The following is a 22,558-nucleotide window of genomic DNA, read 5'->3' as shown; positions in this document are numbered from 1 at the left end:
AGATAAAAAAGGCTAAAAGGACACTCTTTTTGATCACGAGGGAGTATTAAACAAAGGTCTTGGGTTCGAACATATGGAATAGAAAGATCTTGATAAGAAGCATTTGTCCTTATAACGGCCGGTACGCAGCGAGAACCTTGATTATTTTACTAGATATTTGTTACTTTCTGTCAACAAAAAGGTTGTGGTGGGATATATATTATCCATCCAACCACTACTAAAGAATCATTATTTTGATTGAATCAATGAAAAAAGAAAAAATAGTAGTGTTTTCATATGAAAAAATTAAGAAGTTTCTCAGCGTTTCAATGGGAAACTATTTCCACTATGCATTTTTTCTGTGAGCTGGTTCTGTAGGAATGAGGTAGGAAAATCATGTTTGATAACACAAATTTCTCACTGATCTTCGGTGGGAAAAACCTCTGTTCCAATAGTGACCTTTAACTAGAAGTCTCTTGTTCGAGCCTAGAAATAAAAGATAGTATCTTGGTAGGGAGCGGTTCTCCCCTTAATGAGCCTCATGTCATGCTTATTTGAATTAGTAGGGGTCTCTAAGTGAGTATCAGATACCAGGTAAAAATTAGGAAAAAAATCCTGCTAATGTTATCATACTTTCCTATTTAACAATAATTAGCTTTAAACATTTTATTTATCCTTAATAAGATCATTTATATTCGTACAAATATTTATACTTTATTTTAGATCACTAATTTTAAAAACTTCATACTTAATTAAACATTGCTACATAAATTGAGATTGAGAGAATATTCAATACCAAATAGAAAATAGAAACTATGTTCCCAAATAAGTTCAACAATCTTTATAACCCAAAACTTTTGGCCAAAAAGGGAAAAAGGAAACGATCAAAACACAGTTGATCAGAAGAGAATTTTTTCGAAAAAATTACCAAGCTGCCTTTAATATGCTGTCAGAATTGATATCAATAGCATCAATTAAAAGAAAATTCCGTATTTTAAAAAAAAAATTATTTTTATTATATGGGGGTAAGGGAAGGAGAAATGGAGAAGGGATTACAATGTGGGGATTCGAATCTTCACTAACAAGGTGAAAGTTCAAGTAGCCAACGTTATAATAGTGGCGTGACAAATTACTCCCTTAAATTATTGTTTAAACCCCGTACCGTACCCTTGTGAAAAAGATAGCTCCAAATATCTGTGTTTTGTCGTTTTATTTTATCTAATGCCGACATGTGGGGGTGTCCATAAAATTCTCAAGAGCCTGTCCTAATATATATGGTATTCTTGAATAATAAAAAATATAAAAAGATCATCATAAAATTCTAATGTGAGAGTGTCCATTTCGTTTTGTTTCATAGACGTTAAAACTCAATATATATGTTCTAAGTCAGGCTGCAGTGTTAAATTGCTCGTAAAATTAAGGTGTGTAAATAAAATTTTTGAACAAGTTTAAGAGATAACTTATGTATTTTTCTCTTCCTTTTAAATATGATGCATTTTCTCAAGATAATGAATTTTCATATACTCATTACTATACTTTTTCAATATGCAGTGTTATGTTTACAACAAATAGTAGTCAAAGTCAAGCTGAGGATCATATGACGATCAATTAATTTTAGGAAATTTAAATAATAAAGAAGTAAAGCACACAAAAAAGTTAAAGTAATTCAACATTTAATGTATATATAAGTGAATTTTTTGCCAACGGAAAGTTGGATGAACCCTTGCGCTCCTCTGGCTCAGGTTCAACCATATTTTATACGTTGAGTGATGTGGTCAAGGTGACAACTCTCAATTGGTGTCCAGAGGTGATGACCTAATTTTCTCACTCATTCGAGCTTATTATTCTGACTCAAGTGGAGTTACATAAACTCTATGAAAAAAAATGATTAATTAATATCTTTGACCATTTGTGAGGTGTTGAATTAATGCATTTCTTTCATGAGTTATTGTCTCTCAAGTTCTTCATTTATTATAACACTAGTTACATGAGGTTCGGGTTAAGTCCGGGTCGAAACTCAAAATAAAAGTAGTCATATTTCAATTAAAAAAGTATAATTTATTACATGTTTTTTTACCGCATGACTAATAATTCAGTGGCACGCTAAATATGTATTGTTGATAAGTCTTCATTATTATTATTAATGTTCTTTATTCAACTAATTAAATAATTTTTAAACAAGAAAATAATTATGAGGAAGGAATTTTAGGAGAAAAATCATCAAAAACCAAAGGGACACAAGCGACTCGACATTCTGTAAAGTAACATAATTTAAATTATGTAAAATAATACAACTTGGTGAAAATCATAAATTGAAAAATAAAAATCATAAATTGAAAAATATTGACATCTTTATGAACCGTGAGCATATAAATTTTGTATTTATAGATAAAAATAGAGTTTTTTTGGTATTATTAAATTTAGTTTCACTCATAATATTTCATGTAACAGGAGTTTATGCTAGCTAAATGTGGTGATTTAAGCTTAGTTTTAAACGAAATTAAGGAAAAAATTAAATTCATCACATGTACGTCAACAATCAATTTAGTTCTTCATATATAGATTATGCTTAAAATATTAATTCTAAGTTAATATTGCAATTTATAGTACTTTTGTATTTCTAATATCTTAATTTAATTTAAAATATTAAGTTGATCTAATTCAATTTAGCTTTATAATTTAGTCAAATTAACTCTGGCGAAATAAAAGTGTCCAAATCGGGGCAAGGTAATTAGGAAGATCTAATAAATATTCCAATTGAAAACGATAATATGGCTCCATAATTACCTAAATTTTACTATGTAATATGTATGATAACAAATATTATAAACGGTAATTTAATAATTCCTTATGTCCATATTATATGGTGTTCTTAGCTTATGCTAGAAAGTATGAAGCGTTTTACTAAATTACCTTAGTTAAATAGTACCAACTTAATATGATTTTTTTGTTATGTCAAAATTCACTTATCTAAATAATGGGAAATTTAATAAAAAATAATTAATATCTTCTCAATTATATATAAAAAAATTATTCGAATTAAATATAAAAACTAAAATACCATATAATATGAACCGAAGGAAGTAAAGAGCAAAAAAAATTCACAAAAAGTTATTACAATTCAATAAACATCAATTACATATGCCCACATAGCCACTACGAAGAAGTTTCGGGAGTTACGAAGAAAGCTTCAAGCTTATATTGATCATGGGTTGGGAACGGGAATAGATTAAAGAGCAAGAAAAAATTCACAAAAAGTTATTACAATTCACAAAAATTAAAAACAACAGAAACAAAACATTCAAAACAAATTAAAATGAAGGAATACTGCAGCAGCTTTGATAGTGACGAGATGAGACAGATAGGCTTGTTCTTTTTCTCAGTTTTATAGAGTATAGTGTTTACTATAGCCCTGTCGTTTTTCTGTTATGTTTGATTGTGACTTATCTACCTCTCTATCTCCCTCTGCCATTTTTCTCAATTCTCCTTCTGACCTTGTTTCCTTTTTAACCTTTTTTGCTTTGATCCTTGAGCCTTATTTTCTGTTCAATACTGCACTAATTAGATACTATTGCTTCCACACTATATCTGGACAAAAGCATGATAAAGGTTATGGTGAAATGGATTTCACCTTGATCAAAAGTCTGCGTTTGAACTCTGTTACCTGAAATTTTTTTTAGTAGAGAATAGTTTTTCTTAATAAATTTATGTCGGTCCGAATTCTAATTAATCAAACTCCTGAAACAGATACCAGACATCGAACAAAAAATCAAGAAAATACCTGGACAAGATGGTACAAGAGCTTCATTGCATAATTTATCAAAACAAATCTCAATAATGTAGTCTTAGCTTTTTTGAAAAACAAATTGTCTGCGTGGACAATCAGTTTCAAACTGGCTCATATTATCGGTTCAAACTTCGTACAAAGCAGGAGGATTGAGATGGAGATTGATGAACTAAATTCAATGAAATGATTCAAATGAAGTTCATTAGTCGGAAAATTATATCATACGTATAAGGTAAAATGATATTTTTTGTACATGTACAAAATTCTTCTAATTCATTTGAGGAAAGTTAGAAATATTATTAGTAAAAAGGGCTCAAAATTGCTTTAAGTCAAAGTTTGAATCCTAGATATGACATTCTCTTATATGTATTTGAATTATCTTATTAGGAATCTTGATTTCTTTGTAAGTGACCATAGATTTGAAAACCAATATAAACTAGTCAATTACGATAAATTCTTACCATATAAATTGTGTTGAAACGTGCTCATCTAGGCACACGTGTCACATTGGCTTATAAGATATTGAATCGAGATAAAATTAAATGGTCACTATAAATAATAGTATAAGATTTTTTTTTACAACGTAACTAATAGTCTAATACCAAATTTCCTAGTAGTACGGTAGATTTTTACTTCATTGGTTTATATAAAGAATTGTTTAGTTAGATTTGGTTGGAACTTTTGGGGCTAAAGTTGGTGTTAAGATTTGATGAAAAATGGGGTAACAAATCTTCAAGGGATTTTATTGTGGCTTCTACTTCAGAAAAAGTTTCAGATTCTCACATGTTGTTGTCTTCTATAATGTCTCAATAACTTTGCTGACATTCCAAGTACATTATTGACCTTTATTTTTTGAATTTTCCAAAAGAATTGTTTTTTCTTCTTCTTATTTTGAACTTTAAGTTATTGAAGTTTTGGCTTTTTCACCAATGGGAATTAGTGGTGACTTTTCTTTGTGGCTTTTTACACATTGGATGGATATGGTTATGACATTATTTCAAGATTTGATCCCTTAATGAAATTTTGCTTTTTCATTGTGCTCTTTTATTCAACCACTTGTCCACTTGGCTGCTGATGACTGTGCCACTAATAAATCTCATTTTGTGATTACATGTCAGCCCAATATCCCAAAATATTGTATTTTTTTTTTCCACAAAAAGGATTTATTTTATCTCGAAGGTGGATTATAATCTTAAATTAAATATTAAGATGTTAAGAGATGAATATAATTTCTCCATCCTTAAAATTCAAACTTAGAGAATTAGAGAATTTTTTTACGAAGAGCAATTTTCCTTAAATCGACTCTATGTCGGCACGACATATATAATTCGGACGAGTGGCCTATTTAATTCAAGCACGAAACAATCATCAAGAGGGGTACCATCAAGCGAAATACATTAAATGGCATTTTCTTAAGAGGTTGCCATAAAAGCTATTTTGTCTATTATGAGGTGTACCAACCAACTAATGTCACCAAAAAAAGACATCTTCAAAAGAAATTCCACCCCCTCCGACTAACTAAAATAAACACTAGATAGGTTTTAGCCCACCAACATCATTAAATCAAATCTGTTTCTCCATCTGCTCCTACTATTTTGTATTTTTATAGTGCTATATAGGCAGCAGTTGACAAAACTGCCACGTTTACATAGTACAAATACTGGATATTTGTGCACTCCATTCAAGTAAAAATCACACATCCCATCCCAATATACTGGATATTGTTGTCTTTAACAAATTTGCCTCTGATCCTAACGGAATTTTAACTTGAATTTTATCAAAAAATATTTTTTAAATTATAATCAACAGTAAAGTAGTAAATTAGATTTTCTTTTGAAGTATTTCGACATGTGAAATAAATTCAATATGTCATATAGTTCCGTTAGAGACATGAATAAATTTATAACACTTATGACTGTTTCTTTTTCTATTTTGGTGATACATCCTCATGAAATTTGCTTGTGTATGAAAGGGAAGGGAATAGAAGTAAGAAAAAAAAAGATAGAAAATGATAGGTCAAACATATGAAATAATACAAATCCCCTAAGATTTATCTAGGATAAAACTAAATGTTTTGTCGAATAAATGGGTAAATTTGGACATATTGATTCTAATACAAATACAAAAAGAATATGTTTGACCTATCATTTTTCTATCATTTTTTTCTTACTTCTATTCCCTTCCATTTCATACACAAGCAAATTTCATGAGGATGTATCACCAAAATAGAAAAAGAAACAGTCATATGTCAAAAGGCCAATGAGTTTTATTAAGTAACATAACAAATTTGTTGTCATAATCCTCGTAGATTCCTATAATTACACGTAATCTATTACTACTAATTTGGTTCTGATAATTTACTTACTCGTGCACTTTTAATGTAAGCGTTTACCCAATCGACTTAAATGGAAATTATTTATATAATAATCATAAAAAAAATTAAAATCTTATCCAAATTATGTGTATATTAATTTGGATATAAATTCACCGTTCAGATAATGTGAATATATTTAAGAGCCCCTTGCATTGATGACTTCCCCCTTATACATTATATCCAAAACCAAAAGCAACAGTTTCTATATTTTCATTTCCCAGTTAGTCTAAACTTTTAGATAACGTAAGCTAATGTACTTCTCAGATAAGTCAATTATCTTCACTTAATTATCATAACAAGGAAAATATAATTTAATATTTTCAACTCCAAAGTGGAAATAGGTAGTAAACATTTAATTTATGACTCAAAAAATAAATAGAAAAAATTATTTCTCTTTTTCCTCTATAGAAATTTAGTTATTAGGCCAAAAAAAAAGAAAAAGTAGAGCGAGTCAAACGAGGAGATTCAGAAAATAGCGGCAACAGTTACCTTACTCTATGTAGCATACTTTGCTTAAAAAAATTTAAAGTAAAATAAAAATATTATTTCCTTTACTTAGATACATAAAACTATACTCTTACCTTTGATCAAAAAATAAAAATAAAAAAATCGAGTAATATAAAAGATATGACTTCCTCCATTTTAATTTATGTGATATAATGTTTGACTAAGCACACATTTTAAAAATGAAAAGAAGACTTTAAAATTTGTGATTTAAAAACAAATCATAAATATTTGCATGAGTATAAATCATCTCGGGATAAAGTTAAATTATCACTAAATATAAAATATATCATTTTTTTACTTGATTAAAAAAAAGTCAAATAAATTGAGACAGATGGAGTATATCATATTAATCACAACATACTGTTATGCAGTATTGTAACAGAAATATCATGACATGTTAAAAATTGCACGTTTCAATTTTTTTCTTTATGTTTTAAAGTGAATACTTAATCAAATATTGTCACAAAGTTTTAAATATATGGAATAATATTTTTACTATTCAAGTTACTTATTTTCCCAACAATTTTGATTTTTTAATTGCAATTCATGTAATTTTAGATGTAAATTCAACTTAAAATTTCATCTTTATGTTTGTATAGGGAAAGCACTTTTGAAATGAAAGTTTTAAGCACGCTATTTACTTTTTCTCTCTTTTTTTCCATGTAAAGATTCTAGAAGTGCTTATTTTGAATTTTTATGCTTAAAAAGTGACACGTAAAAAATTAAAAAGAAAATAAAAGAAAAAGCAAAGCATAATATATAAAAAGTGGCGCAAAAGATACTCTCTCTCCACATATACATATAGAGAGAGAAAAAGCATAAGCCATGTGTATTGTGTATATTTTTGATATATATATATATATATATGCTTATATAGATTACAGTGAAATCTTTCTTTTTCATTCCTTCTATTATTATTATTATTCATTTTCATTCTCAGCTGAGCAAAGAATTTTCTTGAAATTTATGATTTGATATAATTAAAGCTTTGGGTTTTATTGAGGTTTCGTTTAATTGTTGGATTTTCAGATTATCAATGCAAAAAAGCTCTGTTAATTGGTGATTTAGCTTGCTTTTAGGGTTCAGGTAAGGTTTTTATCATTTATTTTTTAATTTTTGTGGGTTTTTTTGTTTGTAAAAGTTAAAAAGCTCTGTTTTTTATTTGTGTTTATGTGTTTTAGATGATTCTTGTTATTATTTGGGATAAATTTTGATGTGGGGTTGTGAGATCTGAGCTAAATTTACTGTCTTTTTTGAGTTTTTATGTGATCATCAATTTGCTGCTTTTATTTTTTCATAAAAGAACTAATCTTTTGCCTATTTTTTGTGCCTAAAATTGTTTTTGATGGATGAAAACTTAGCATTTAAGTGAATGTACTAATCAGTTTAAGAAATAGTTGAATTTGGGTTATGTGATATAGCAAACACTCGCTAGTTTGTGATTGAGGCATAGTTGATTGATTAATTGCTATGTGTGGTGTGGAGTGTTTTGATAATGCACGCCTGTGCATTCTGGACTTTTCAGATCTGTGAAAAGTCCAGGAAATGAATTTTCATTTTCCCATTTAGGGTGTGTTTGGTATAAAGGAAAATGTTTTCTACGGAAAATATTGTTCTGAAAAATAAGTGGTTCACTTTACTTATTTTCAGGCGTTTGGTAAATAAGTAGAAAATGTTCTCCCAAAAGCATTTATATATAATCTAGGACTACTAGTGGGGTTGACATGGGGGGCTAGCGGTGTGGGGGCGGGGGATGTGATATGGAGTTGGGGTGGGGGTGGGTGTGTGTGTGTGTTGGAGGGTGGGTATTAGACAATTAGTGTGGAATGCCACTTATGGAACTTGTTTTTCCTACTTCCACTAGGAAAGTCATTTTTTTCATTTTTAAGGAACTTGTTTTTCTAGAGAAAATGTTTTCCGCCATGTTGGGCGAGCACTTCCCCCGAAATGAAAGGATTTCTAGATGATGAAATAGAGGATTCTTTGCATAGGAAGAATATGTTTCAAATTTATAGGAAAATACATGCGACTTTCATCAATTAATGTTTTTCATATCTTCCAGACATTAGTTATTGTGTCATCTTTCATTTCTTTCTGCTCTGTGTTAAGTTAAGATTTTGATTGAGTTACTCTTCTTGTCCCATATGAAGTAATGCAACTTGAGCTCGGATGGTTTTCCTGCTGAACAGCTTAGATTGCTTTGAACATTAAGGGCCACGTTTCCTCCATCATTCTTACATCTGGCTTGTCGCAAGGATGTCAGGTTTGTGTTCCCATTTAATAATTGACTCTAAGAACAGTTATGGATGATTTAGGGTGTGTTTGGGATGAAGGAAAATGTTTTCTTGAAACACAAGTGGGTTTCATACTTATTTTCTAGCGTCTGGTAAGTAAGCAAAAAAAAAAAAAAAATCATCCCAAGAGCAATTATATGAATCTAGCAAAAATACTATAGGTGTCGGATGAGATGAGGAGTGGGTGTTGGGGGTGGGGCTGGATGGGATGGTCAAGGGTGGGGGTTAGAGGTATTGGGTTGGTGGGGAGAAAATAATGAACTTGGAATGTCTCTTATGGAACGTGTTTTCCCTACTTCCACTAGGGAGGTCATTTTCCTCATTTTTAAGAAACTTGATTTTGATTAACCAAACATGGGAAAATATTTTCCTCCGTACAAAACAACACACCCTTAGTTTGTGCATTTTCTCTTTATACTCATATACGCATATTCTGCATAATTCTTGTATTCTAGAATGGTTGGATGCTTATGATGACGTAAGGGAAAGAAGATCAGACTTTGAGGTTTCAGAGGACGAAAGACGACGTTCGAGAATTGGTGCTTTCAAGAAAAAGGCATTAAATGCTTCAAACAAGTTCACTCACTCTCTGAAGAAAAGAGGAAAAAGGAAAGTTGACTACAGGTTCCCTTCGGTTTCGATAGAGGATGTACGTGATGCAAAAGAGGAGAATGCTGTCTGTGAATTACGTCAAAGGCTCCTTGAAAGGAATTTGTTGCCACCCGGGCATGATGAATACCATACGTTGTTGAGGTTAGTTTCTGTTTTTTCCTGAAAAATTGTTCCGTTAAATTTTCATGCATATGAACAGCTATCTAACAATGGTAATTGTCATTAGAAATATGGATGAAGATGGATCTTAGACATCTTTGTTTTCTGCACCTGGATATTGTGTCCTTGTATCTTGCCTCCAGATGTTTAACCTAATTTTATTAACATTAATTTTGTGTAGATTCTTGAAGGCAAAGGATCTCAATGTTGAGAAAACTATTCCGATGTGGGAAGAAATGCTTAACTGGAGGAAAGAGTATGGAGCAGACACAATATTGCAGGTATTTAATGTCCTTATCTGAACCTTAATTTCACTATAGTTCTGTGTAATTGTAGATTCTAATTGAAACTTGTGACTGCTCAGGATTTTCATTTTGAAGAGTTGGATGAAGTATTGCAGTTTTACCCACAAGGATATCATGGAGTTGATAGGGAGGGAAGACCTGTTTATATCGAAAGGCTTGGACAAGCTCATCCGAACAAACTAATGCGGATTACCACAATTGATCGCTACTTAAAATATCATGTCCAAGAATTTGAAAGGGCACTACATGAGAAGTTCCCTGCCTGTTCTATTGCCGCAAAGAAAAGGATCTGCACAACAACTACAATTTTGGACGTGCAAGGCTTAGTATGTTAATTCTATCGGTGCCTAATTTACCAAATTGATATTGTTTCTAACTTGTATGGCTTTCTAATCTGCACGGTTCTGAACCATTTTGAACACTTAGGGATTTAATTGCATTGGATTTAATTGCATTGACTCCAGATCCAGTTTTTCTGTTGCTAGGTCGTATTGACATGCGTAAAACATTCTAGTGGTATTCATACACGAAAAAGAGTCTGGATCAGTTACTTTCATCAATTTTCTCCAGCTTATTCATACACTAAAAAGAGTATTGGATTTTCTTTCTCCGAATCGTTTCATTTACGCCCTTATGCAGCAGTGCTGATATTCTGAGTATATTTTTGCATTACTACAATTTTGTACCGCTTCCATCTAACCAATCATTTCCACTCAAGGAAATTTTCTGTGTTTAGTTTTTAGAGTTTTGTACCTCATGTTTTATTACTACTATTGGTTATTATTCAAGTTCAACTTCTAATGTGGTATGCTGTCAATGCAGGGGATAAAAAATTTCACAAGGACAGCTGCTAGTCTTTTGGCGGCCATGGCAAAAATTGATAATAGCTATTATCCTGAGGTATGGCTGTTAATTATGAACATAAATCAGATTGTCCAAGTAATTTATTGTCATGGCATGCCTTTAATAATATCCAACAACTATATGTAGACGCTGCATCGGATGTTTATTGTCAATGCTGGCCCTGGCTTCAAAAAGATGCTCTGGCCAGCAGCTCAAAAATTTCTGGATGCAAAGACTATTGCCAAAGTACAGGTAGTAGAGGAAACCATATATATATATATATATATATATTTTTTTTTTCTTTTTTCTTTTTCGCACTCTCTCAAACCACAATTAACTGAATCTTGGTGTTCCAATCTTTACTTTTGCAGGTGCTCGACCCCAAATCTTTGGGTAAACTACTTGAAGTTATTGACCCAAGGTTCATTATTTGTTTTGTACTATGTTTTCCCTTTGAAGAATAAAATCATTCAACCGTTTATCTGATTGTTTCTCTCTCTCTCTCTCTCTCTCTCTCTCTCTCTAAAAGTCAATTGCCCGACTTCTTAGGTGGCTCTTGTACATGTTCTTTTGAGGGTGGCTGCCTCAGATCTAACAAGGGTCCATGGAGTGATCCAGAAGTAATGAAGGTATGCTATGCCAGTTCAGTTATATTCTTCTTTCTATGACATATTAATTAGTCCTGGAGGTTAGAAATAGTTTGTAATAACCTGTTATTTTTTCCTCTGCTTTTAGCTTGTGTATAACGTAGAGGCAACAACTGTGAAGGAAATCTCTAGAAAAATCGGTGACCAAAGGAAAATTGAATCCTATATTCAGATACGCCCTTCAAAGGTAGATTTTCACTTTAACATGCTGCTTTTTCTTTTTCTTTTTCATTTTGTGCCTTCCCCTGTATGACAATTTATTTTGTGGTCAGGGAAGGAGTAGCGACACATCCACAAGTGATTCAGTATCAGATGCTGATGACTCGTGTTCACCAATTAGGGAAATTAGTAGCTCATTTTTTAGGCTGGACCCGGTTGATGAAGAAGTGAGTTTTGCAAAGCATGGTGTACTTGCGCTTCTTTAGATATCACTCCTTTTTGTTGACTTATTAATATTGGTTTCATAGGCTAGGTCATCAGATTCAACAGCCTATTGCAGCTGTGATGATGAATTCAGCCTAGATGATCGAGGTGTCGCTAATGAGCATAGATTGCTGCATTGGCAAGAACAGTCTCCTGTGAGCAATCCAATGAATTGGTCCACTAATAGATTGCCTAATTCTGAAGGTATTTGTCTTGTTAATCATGAATTCCATCAAAACGTTAGCTACCTTCACTAGTGTGTTTGTACGATGTGACTTGGTATATATAAAGACACCACGAGAATTATAAAGTGCTATTAGTTGAATTTAATTCTCAATTCCAAGATATGGTCCTTTGTTTTCATGTTCATCTAGGGCTAATCGTATTTCGTCATTCAAAATCAGCTTATCTCCTCTGACCATATTTTCCAGATTTTTCTCAGATCTTACTCTCCTCTAGTTTTAATGCTAACAGTTGCTATCTTATGTTTCCGTTTTACTTTTTGTAGGTGATGTTCAGTTAAAATGTTAAATTTATGTTTCTCACCTCCCCTTTTTTCATTGGATGGATCATTAATTTAGGTCAATTAATCAGCTATGCATCTAATTTCTGGAATAGGCCTAATTCAGATGTATTTCAATTTTCCCAACAACTAATCCTTTAAGAAATTTTCACTTACCCCCTCAATGTTTTTTATTGAAAATACACGAAGGTCCTTTATTGAAAGAGTTTGAGCTTACCATGGTCCTTTGGCTTCATAAACTTGTTAAAATAAGAAGATAAATAGAAATACTTTGTATGCCTAGACATTTACATTATCTTTCCATTTCCAACATAAAAAGTAGAATTTCTTCCTAGTTTTTTTGTAAACGTTTGGGCCAGACTTCCTATTAATGAACCAGACACTTTATCTAAAATTTATTAACCAAGTCACTGAACTTATTTGTAGGACATTAACTTTTCTATTTTATTCATGTGAACACTCCTTTTAAAATTTGATAGCCTACATTCGTAGTTCTACAATTTTCAAATCAACTGGAAAAACAATGTATGGTTGTAGGCACATATAAGTTTTTCTCTGGAGTGTAACTCCACTCCAGTACAAAACGATAAACAACATTACAAAATCATAGCAGACTAATTAGAGAACACTATTAGCCTCAGCCTCGTTCCAAAAAAAGAGAAATTCTTGGTAATACTGGCAAGAAAGATAATGGAATTCCTTGGTGCGAATGGGTCGTGTCTGAAGTTATAATAAACTTGAGAGGAAGTTGTGCTGCCTCGCCACACTTCTCCACCCTCCAAGGAAAAGATAACCTAGAAGAAATAATGATTCTTGTGTGTATGAATTTCAGAACTCATATATTGTGGGATTCATGTCCAGTATTCTTGCTTTTTAGGTACCTGGGCAATTCATTGGTGTGAAAGAATCCAGGAGAAGATTCTGAGCAGCTGTTTCAGTTGTTTGGAAAGGAAACTGATTCCTTTCGTACTAAAAGTCTTTGCATTTATTCGTAGTCTGCCATTTGAGTACTGGAGGAAACAGACAAATGTTCTTCCGACTAATGCATTAGAACAACAGCAAGGGAGCAGTTCGTCTGTCAATGATGAAGCAGTTGAAAGAGTAGGGGAGGCCCATCTGTGCATGCAGCGTCTTCAAAAATTGGAAAATATATTGGAACAAATAAACAAAAAGCCCGCTGAGATCCCAGCAGAGAAGGACCGAATGCTTCATCAATCACTTAACAGGATCAAGTCCGTAGAGGTTGACCTAGAAAAAACAAAAAGGGTAAGGCTCATCAATGAGGCTTGTAAGGCTTTGTCATTGGAGTGTTCTCTTATTATGTTTTACATGTTCAACAGGTATTGCATGCAACGGTGTTGAAGCAACTTGAAATTGCAGAGTTATTGGAAAACCTAAAAGAGTCGAGATTTCATGTAAGCATTACATAACAATATTAACATATTGTTGGTCATCATTATTTTGTCAGCTAGACAGTTTCAATCACTATATATGTGCTTAGCTGATCATGTGATAGTGTTTGCATATGTCTGCTATTTTATTTTAAATTTCTTCCCATGTATGGCAAAGAGTCAAGGGGGTTGTTTCCATGTGATCCAATTGGAAAACTAAAACGAAGGCGATTCACTCTGTTGCCTCATTACTTTTATGGTTGTACATTATCATGCTTTAGCATCCTTCCTGCAAAGGCCTGGTAAGTCGATGGGCAGTTACACTCCGAGATTGTCTGCTACTGATAACATTGCCATCATGGTGGAAATGGGAAATGAGGAAAAGAGGGGCTGAGAAGAGGGAGTCAAGTTCTGATAAAATGGCATTTCACGAAGTTCATATGATAATCTCTATTGATCCACTATCGAGATCATGATTGAACGATGAGTTTATACAAGGCCTAGAAGCACATATCCCATACCTCATTTACCTATATATCGGCTTGATTTGTGTGAGATACTCTCGAGCTACTTGCAAGATATGCGTTATAACTGCTGAATCTTTTATTTTGTACAATCTCATATCTTCTGAAGGGACACCGATAGGACGCATTTTCAAGTCACAACAAAATGTGCGAAAGCTAAATGGCAACTCATATCCATAACACTACATATGATATATCCTATTTTCTATGCTCTTGTAACCTATCTTATCTTTGTTTCGTTCTGAAAGTTTATGGTTTCGGTTAATCCTTCGTGGACTAGTCTGAGATCTGCAATGTTTTGTTGCAGAGGCGGCGGTTCTTGTGTTGATTATTGAAAGATTGGAGGTTCGAGTATTCTGACAACGCGACGAGAGTTTTAACTGCTAACTATGCTGCAAATGGAGATGTTAGCTTATGCACTCCTGCAGTGGTGACAAAGTTTTCCTTTTTCTTTTTTGTACAATGTCCTTTACAGAACTTGCAGTTATGGTACTGCAAGATGATGTTGATTATACTGAACTGTTAAACATCTTAAAGGAAAAGCTTAAAAGAAAGCCTTTTGAGGGTTTAAAAGCGTATGTGTACCATCTTAATTTATCCCTCTATCCCATTTGATTGTTACTTTTCCCTTATCACTGGATTAAGTTACTATTACACAATGAATTAGAAAGTACAGAAAAAGTATTTCTTGGATTAAGTTAGTATTAAACAATGAATTACAAAGTACAGGAAAAGTATTTCTATAAGATGCAAATTATTTGTTATGAATGTGATAAAATAATGTTTAGAAATACCATTAAAGATCATTTAGTTTGTTGGATTTGGGACCCAAAAGATCAGTACGTGAAGCTGGTAAATACTTGCTTGCATTGGGTGTTTATATCAAATCATGTAAATTGAGATATACACTCGCTGTGAGTAAATTTTTACTAGAGCATCAACCTCATGCTTGACTTCCATGGATCGACTTGAGATATTTACTACATTTAACTAAATTAATGTATTATGGTTAGGTAATAAACTGATGTAAGAACGTATATTAATTATGTATGATGGAGTACTAAATTGATAAAGTTTAATAATTTGATGTAAATGATGAATCTGCAATTTTTTTTTTCTGACTTGGACAAGTGTGTAAATTACAAGCCTTTCTAGAAAACATCAGTCGTCGTTAGAGAAAGGTTCAAGTGGATGTCTGTTGGTTTTGGTTCTCTAATTCAACCTTCACTGCTCATAGAAAATTAATTTGGTAGAAGCAAGAGGCCAACACGTTGTTTGTCAAATGCTATGTGATGTGGCGAATCAATAAAAAGTCAAATCACAATTTTCATTATCTATTATGTATCCCTAAGTAAATACTCCCTGTATACATTTTTCACTTGTCATGTATTAACTTGAGACATTCTTTAAGGAGCCATAAATAAAATAATAATTTTACTATATTACCACTAATTATTACTAAGTCATCTGATAATTAAAATTAATAAAATATTTTATAAAAGTTGTGCAGTCACTAACAATTTCTTGAAATTTCCAACCCAATAATTAATAATAAAGGTAAAATAGAAACAAAATAGTAAATTATCTCTTAATTTTAGAAACAAATAAAAATGAACAACTATTTTTAATATACAAAACAAGTAAAAATGGACAGAGGGACTAGGGAGTAACTGTTAACATTGTCAACAAGTTTAACCCACTATAGCAAGTTCTGTCTTATTTTTAAATAATGAATCCACTTATCATTGACAGTTATATGTAGTGCCCGTTTGGATTAGCTGAAAAAAATGATTTTTTAAGTATAAGTGCTTAGAGTACTTTTTAAGCTGAAAAAATAAGTTGGGGTTGAACAACTTTTTGATTTTGGCTTATTTTATTCACTTTTTAACTTAATTTAAGCTGCCGGTTTGATCAACTTATAAGCCAATCCAAACGGGCTCATAGTGACTTTTCAGATAACATGATTTTTGGAATGCAGTAAAAGCCAAAGAAAAAAGAAGAGAAGGAGGACAATGTCAAAATCCGAAGCTATTTTTCAGGCTCGAATCTTTCTTATTGGTTTCAAGGCTCAAGCTAATAATAATAGGCTTAACATTAGACAAGTAACAAGCTTGTACGCATTAATTAAGATACCATATAAGAAATCCTTAGATCACACACTTCTTAATGAGTAACTAATTCTCCTTAGATCAGGGTTAAAGTAAATCCAGCAGAAATACCCATCTTAAACGTAAAACAAAAGTATTTCCTACATTAACCACCATAATCATCATCGCTAAATTACCAAATAACTAACCAAGCAAGTATTAAATATTACAGTTGCATTTGCATCTTCACCTTGCAAAGCATACACAATTCAATAATTTATATATACATATCTACATTACTTTATAATTTTTCGATGAAGTAAATTTTCTATGCTACTCAAGTGCAAAGTTTCAATCTTTGACCTTCACCTTTTCTATCTTCCTCTTTCACCATTGACAGGTTTAACAGTAACTCTAATGATAATAATAATAATAATAATGGTAAAAAACCTACTTGAATTATCATTTTTTCTTGAATTTTCTACCTGAACTATTAAGTGTGTGAGTTTTCTACCTGAACTATTTATTAAAACACAACTCAACTTTAGCTGGTGATAGTTTAGATAGGAAACTCGCACACCTGATACTTTAAGTAGAAACTCAAGAAAAAGTGATAATCTCATGTGTGTTTTTTACCATTATCTCCAATAATAATTATATTTTAATCTCAAATAAGTTGCATCTGACATAAAATATTTTCATCCTAACATAATAGGAAAATAGAAAAACATAACGCGTTCATGAGAAAGCCAATTTCCGCGTGGAACGGCGTTAGCACTTAGCTGTAAATGCTATACTTAAATATTTTCAATTATATGTCGCTATTACACCTAAATTATATTTCTATTTTAAGAAAAAATATGAATATAAATATATCCACTATGAACATATACACAACAAACTACTGTATCAAAATTAGCTGGCAAGAACAACATAGATATAACAGTTGTTAAAAGGAAAGAGAACATAAACATCTCTTTCTATTTCTGTGTTTCTCTCAAAGATCAAATTTTTCTTTAGTTTTTGTTAAAACTTTCTTTCAAGAACCTATCTTTTTAGCATATTGATTGTTTTTAGATCAGAAAAAAAAAGAGCTCATATTTACAACAATGGAGTTGAAACATTGTTTTTCTTGTATTTTTTTACTCTTTTCTTTCTCCATTTTAGCTGGTGTTTCAGCTTCAGCTTCATTATCAGGTATTTATTGTATGAATTATTTTTTTTCCATTTTTTTTTCTGCTATGGATGTTCTTACCTATGTTATTTGACATTTTTTTTTTTATGATACAGATGGGATTTTTGTTAATGAAGCTTCAACTGGGAGGAATTTACTTCAGGCCAAGAAACGTAAGCTCCTTTTTTAAAACTCTATTTCCACTTTTATTGTGCCAAGATTTAGTTGATAATATTATTTGGTAGTTTTAGGAGCTAAAATATTGTGGGTGTTACATTTTGTGTCATCTTATTAATTTGACCAAAGATCTGTTAAGTTGGTTTTGTTTTTTCAAGTATAACTGTTGTTAAAGAAACTAAATTTGTAAAATAGTTGTTGGGTATTCTCATATTTTAGTTTATTTTCTTCTGTTTATGTTTTCTGGGATCTGGATGTGTTATTTTCCCTTTGGTATTGAGGATCTTTTTGTTCCATTGCTTATTTGGTTATGCTGTTTTTTTGTTTGCTGATTTGTCGCGATTGTGTTCTTTCTATCAGGTTTTGTTTTAACATGTTTGAATTGAATGCCTTCTAATTTAGGAAGAATATTTATGGAAACTTGTGAAGGTTGTGTTTTCCTGTAAGTATGTTTAGGTTGTTGCAAATATAAGGACCAAAGCAAACTTTTTAGGATTGTGAATGTTCAATTTGAGTAACTTCTGACTTTTCATATAAATTCTAGTTAATATCATGTGATAGCTCTGCTAAAAGTCCATTAGAAGCTCTGTATAAAGGTCAACAGACAGTAGGATGTGTTCCGATCTCCCTTGTATTCCCGCACTCTAAAGTTCTGCGTAGCACCACCTGGATTTGATATAGATGTTTTTCCAATTTGTGCATCTCAAGGTGTGCTTGGAATTGTCTATCTGATGATACTCGGAAGAAACTAGGAGTAGTATCTGTGGTCGATTATACTTTGTTTTGTGGGCTGTGGATCTTCTTGTATGCTTAAATTATCCACGGTGATGGAAATTGGAAAAGGATTAACAGGTCAGATGGTATAAAGTTAAGTAGATTTTCAGATTATTGCAGCTTGGATGTTCTTCATGTGGTTGAAATATCATCTAGGACTACCTGTTATTTGTGGTGAAATAAGTAGAGACAGCTCATTGATAAGGATAATGTGCATGGTGGTACTGCATATTTTTCGGTCATAAGCAGCAAACTGATAATAAGTATAGTAACTTATGTCATGGTAGATAGTACCTAGGTGGAAGAAACTATCATTCTAGCCCACTCTGTCAACCAAAAGCAGAGATCTTTTGATGGCCAGAAGACGAGAAGGAAAACCAAACTTGAGGGGAGGCAAATCGAGCAGAACATGAAAGGTGGTAGTTAGTAAAATACTCCCCATTCCTTGGGATATAAAACTTGAGGGCTCAGTGCCTCAAATTATGCTGATCTTCCACAATTCATATGTTACCGCATGTGTGGTTCAACTAAGTCATCCTTTCAACAAGTGACTTTTAGAAGTCACTTATCTTGTTGGTGACTTAAAAGCAATTTAATCTTGTTATCCTTCATCAAGCAATTTAAAAAAATCGATGTACCGGAAAGAGGGAAGTTCTATAATTTCATTAACCAGGGGAATTTTTGACACCCTGAGTTGCTTGATATCTTGTTTATTAGCTATCGTGAGACGGACAGAGTTTTTGCATGTTTGTCACTCACCGGTGATCACTTTACAATTACTAGGAAAATGTCTGTTTGCTTAAAACTTCTTACCTCAAGAGCTTGAAAGACTTGCTGAAGAATGTGTTGGTTCAATATTTTATGCAGCTTGCCCTATGAGCTTCGAGTTTCAGAACTACACTGTCGTCACTAGCCAATGCAGAGGACCTCAATACCCAGCCAAACAATGTTGTGCAGCCCTTGCGGAATTTGCCTGTCCTTTTGCAGATGATTTAAATGACTTGTCAAATGATTGCGCCTCTACCATGTTCAGTTACATTAATCTTCGCGGGAAATACCCTACTGGTCTTTTTGCCAGCTTGTGCAAAGGTGACAAAAATGGGCTAGCATGTCCTGGATTAGCACCATCAGCATCTGCTAATGCTAATAATAGTCACATGAGCTGTAGACTATCACCAGTGCTGATGATTGCAACAGCTTTTATGGGCTTGTTATTGTTGCTTCTCTGAAGATCAATAAAGTTTTTGGTGTAGTTTCTGTATTCTTTTCTTTGTCAAATATTGTGTGAACTTTGGGTTTTCTTCTACCACGTGCCACGGTTCCACTGATTAACGATCAACAACAAATTCATTTAAGACTCCTCTTGTAATTCTTGATATGTAACAGCAGCAGTTATTGCTGATACTTGTGTATTGTAAATGACTCTCCTTGGTAATCCGAGGATCTGTTAAAGATTCTTTTATTTGGCGGTATTTTCAGTACGGGCATTAGTAACTCCTTTTCTTTTATTCCCTTTTCAATTTCTTGATATATTACAAATATCCTTAGAAGTTGTTCTTGGATACAGTTTGCAGAAAGTATAAAAGGTCTAACTGAACATTAATGAGAGTTTGAGCGTTGCGATGTGAAATGCACTACGGCTCTAATTTTCCATACACAAATCCGCGTGGAACGGCGTTAGCTGTAAATGTATGCTTATATATTTTCAATTATATGTCGCTATCAAACCCAAATTATATTTCTATTTTAAAAAAATATGACTATAAATATATCCACTATGTACATATATATACACAACAAACTACTGTATCAAAATTAGCTGGCAAGAAAAACATAGCTGACAGTTGTTAAAAGGAAAGGGACCATATACATTTCTTTCTATTTCTGTATTTCTCTCAAAGATCAAATTTTTCTTTAGTTTTTGTTAAAACTTTCTTTCAAGAACCTTTCTTTTTAGCATATTGATTGTTTTTAGATCAGAAAAAAAAGCTCATATTTACAACAATGGAGTTGAAACATTGTTTTTCTTGTATTTTTCTACTCTTTTCTTTCTCCATTTTAGCTGGTGTTTCAGCTTCAGCTTCTTTATCAGGTATTTATTCTATGAATTTTTTTTTTCCATTTTTTTTTCTGCTATGAATGTTGTTATTTGACATTTTTATAATGATACAGATGGGATTTTTGTTAATGAAACTTCAACTGGGAGGAATTTACTTCAGGTCAAGAAACGTAAGCTTCTTTTTTAAAACTCTATTTCCACTTTTATTGTGCCAAGATTTAGTTGATAATATCATTATTTGGTAGTTTTAGGAGCTAAAATATTGTGGGTGTTTTAGATTTATAGTACACCTAGTTACATTTTGTGTCATCTTATTAGTTTGACCAAAGATCTGTTAAGTTGGTTTTGTTTTTTCAAGTATAACTGTTGTTAAAGAAACTAAATTTATAAAATAGATGTTGGGTATTCTCATATTTCAGCTTATTTTCTTCTGTTTATGTTTTCTGGGATCTGGATGTGTTATTTTCCCTTTGATTTTGAGGATCTTTTTGGTCCATTGCTTACTTGGTTATGCTGCTTTTTTCATTGCTGATTTGTTGCGATTGTGTTCTTTTAATCAGGTTTTGTTTTAACATGCTTGAATGTCTTCCAAATAGGGAAGAAAATATTTAGAAACTTGGGGTGGTTGTGTTTTCCTGTTATGTTTAGGTAATTGCAATTATAAGGATCAAAGCAAACTTTTTAGGATTGTGAATGTTCAATTTGAGCAACTTCTGACTTTTCCATATAGTTTCTAGTTAAGATCATGTGATGTTCTGCTAAAAATCCATTAGAAGCTCTGTATAAAGGTCAACAGACAGTAGGATATGCTTCGATCTCCCTTGTATTCGCGCACTTGAAAGTTCTGCATAGCTCCACATGGATTTGATATAGATGTTTTTCCAATTTGTGCATCTCAAGGTGTGCTTTGAATTGTCTATCTGATGATACTCAGAAGAAACTAGGAGTAGTGTCTGTGTTCGATTATACTCTGTTATGTGGGCTGTGGATCTTCTTGTGTGCTTAAATTATACACGGTGATGGAAATTGGAAAAGGAATAACAGGTCTGATGGTATAAAAGTGAAGTAGATTTCACATTGCAGCTTGGATGTGTATTCCATGTGGTTGAAATATCATCTACGACTACCTGTTATTTGGGGTGGAAAAGTACAGACAGCTCATTGATAAGGATACTGTGCGTGGTGGTACTGCATATTTTTAGGTCATAAGCAGCAAACTGATAATAAGTATAGTAACTTTTAAGAATAGTTGCAACTATTGTAACTTTTAAGAATAGTTGCAACTATGTCATGGTAGATAATACCTGGGTGGAAGAAAGCAGAGATCTTTTGATGGCCAGAAGACGAGAAGGAAAACCAAATTTGAGGCTTGGCAAATCGAGCAAAACATGAAAGATGGTAGTTAGTAAAATTGTCCCCATTCCTTTGGGGGTTCAGCGCCTCAAGTTTTGCTGATCTTCCACAATTCATATGTTACAGCATGTGTGGTTCAACTAAGTCATCCTTTCAGCAAGTGACCTTTAGAAGTCACTTATCTTGTTGGTGACTTAAAAGCTAAAAGCAATTTAATCTTGTTATCCTCCATCAAGCAATTTAAAAACATCGATATACCTGAAAGAGGGAAACTCTATAACTTCGTTAACCAGGGGAACTTTTGACACCCTGAGTTGCTTGATAACTTGTTTATTAGCTATTGTGAGACGGACAGAGTTTTTGCATGTTTGTCACTAACCGATGATCACTTTACAATGACTACGCAAATCTCTGTTTGCTTAAAACTTTTTACCTGAAGAGCTTGAAAGACTTGCTGAAGAATGTTTTGCTTCAATATTTATGTAGCTTGCCCTATTAGCTTCGAGTTTCAGAACTACACTACCATCACTAGCCAATGCAGAGGACCTCCATTCCCAGCCAAACAA

The 22,558-nt window shown here is 32.5% G+C and overlaps 2 protein-coding genes across 3 annotated transcripts; both read left to right on the top strand.

The window, feature by feature from the left end:
• Positions 1 to 7,417: 7,417 nt before the first annotated feature.
• LOC132037658 (phosphatidylinositol/phosphatidylcholine transfer protein SFH13) lies at positions 7,418 to 14,941 on the top strand. Of its 2 annotated transcripts, none has more exons than XM_059428205.1 (15): positions 7,418 to 7,733; positions 8,801 to 8,910; positions 9,397 to 9,694; positions 9,894 to 9,993; positions 10,077 to 10,343; positions 10,840 to 10,917; positions 11,008 to 11,112; positions 11,232 to 11,281; positions 11,390 to 11,489; positions 11,596 to 11,694; positions 11,780 to 11,893; positions 11,975 to 12,134; positions 13,331 to 13,719; positions 13,794 to 13,868; positions 14,676 to 14,941. In XM_059428205.1, exons 2-15 carry the CDS (start codon positions 8,904 to 8,906, stop codon positions 14,694 to 14,696), a joined length of 1,863 nt encoding a protein of 620 aa, XP_059284188.1. In that variant the 5' UTR covers positions 7,418 to 7,733; positions 8,801 to 8,903; the 3' UTR covers positions 14,697 to 14,941. The 2 variants fall into 2 exon arrangements, with proteins under 2 accessions (XP_059284188.1, XP_059284187.1); XM_059428204.1 differs by having other exon boundaries at positions 8,798 to 8,910.
• A 2,403-nt stretch (positions 14,942 to 17,344) lies between these two features.
• Positions 17,345 to 20,061, top strand: LOC132037816 (GPI-anchored protein LLG1). The gene is made up of 3 exons (XM_059428450.1): positions 17,345 to 17,652; positions 17,746 to 17,802; positions 19,448 to 20,061. Exons 1-3 carry the CDS (start codon positions 17,565 to 17,567, stop codon positions 19,807 to 19,809), a joined length of 507 nt encoding a protein of 168 aa, XP_059284433.1. The 5' UTR covers positions 17,345 to 17,564; the 3' UTR covers positions 19,810 to 20,061.
• Positions 20,062 to 22,558: the final 2,497 nt, after the last annotated feature.

Source organism: Lycium ferocissimum, chromosome 11 (genome assembly GCF_029784015.1).
Source record: "Lycium ferocissimum isolate CSIRO_LF1 chromosome 11, AGI_CSIRO_Lferr_CH_V1, whole genome shotgun sequence".
Classification (NCBI taxonomy): Eukaryota; Viridiplantae; Streptophyta; class Magnoliopsida; order Solanales; family Solanaceae; genus Lycium; species Lycium ferocissimum.
This window is presented reverse-complemented; position numbering and strand designations above follow the sequence as displayed.

What these genes read in the sequence shown, in the direction of transcription:
- LOC132037658 (XM_059428205.1), top strand. An exon ending in TGGACCCGGTTGATGAAGAA is followed by an intron (nt 11,894 to 11,974) that starts GTGAGTTTTGCA and finishes TTGGTTTCATAG; the next exon opens with GCTAGGTCATCAGATTCAAC. An exon ending in TAAAAGAGTCGAGATTTCAT is followed by an intron (nt 13,869 to 14,675) that starts GTAAGCATTACA and finishes GTTTTGTTGCAG; the next exon opens with AGGCGGCGGTTCTTGTGTTG.
- LOC132037816 (XM_059428450.1), top strand. Translation starts at nt 17,565, where the DNA reads ATGGAGTTGAAACATTGTTTTTCTTGTATTTTTTTACTCTTTTCTTTC. An exon ending in AGCTTCAGCTTCATTATCAG is followed by an intron (nt 17,653 to 17,745) that starts GTATTTATTGTA and finishes TTTATGATACAG; the next exon opens with ATGGGATTTTTGTTAATGAA. An exon ending in TTTACTTCAGGCCAAGAAAC is followed by an intron (nt 17,803 to 19,447) that starts GTAAGCTCCTTT and finishes TATTTTATGCAG; the next exon opens with CTTGCCCTATGAGCTTCGAG.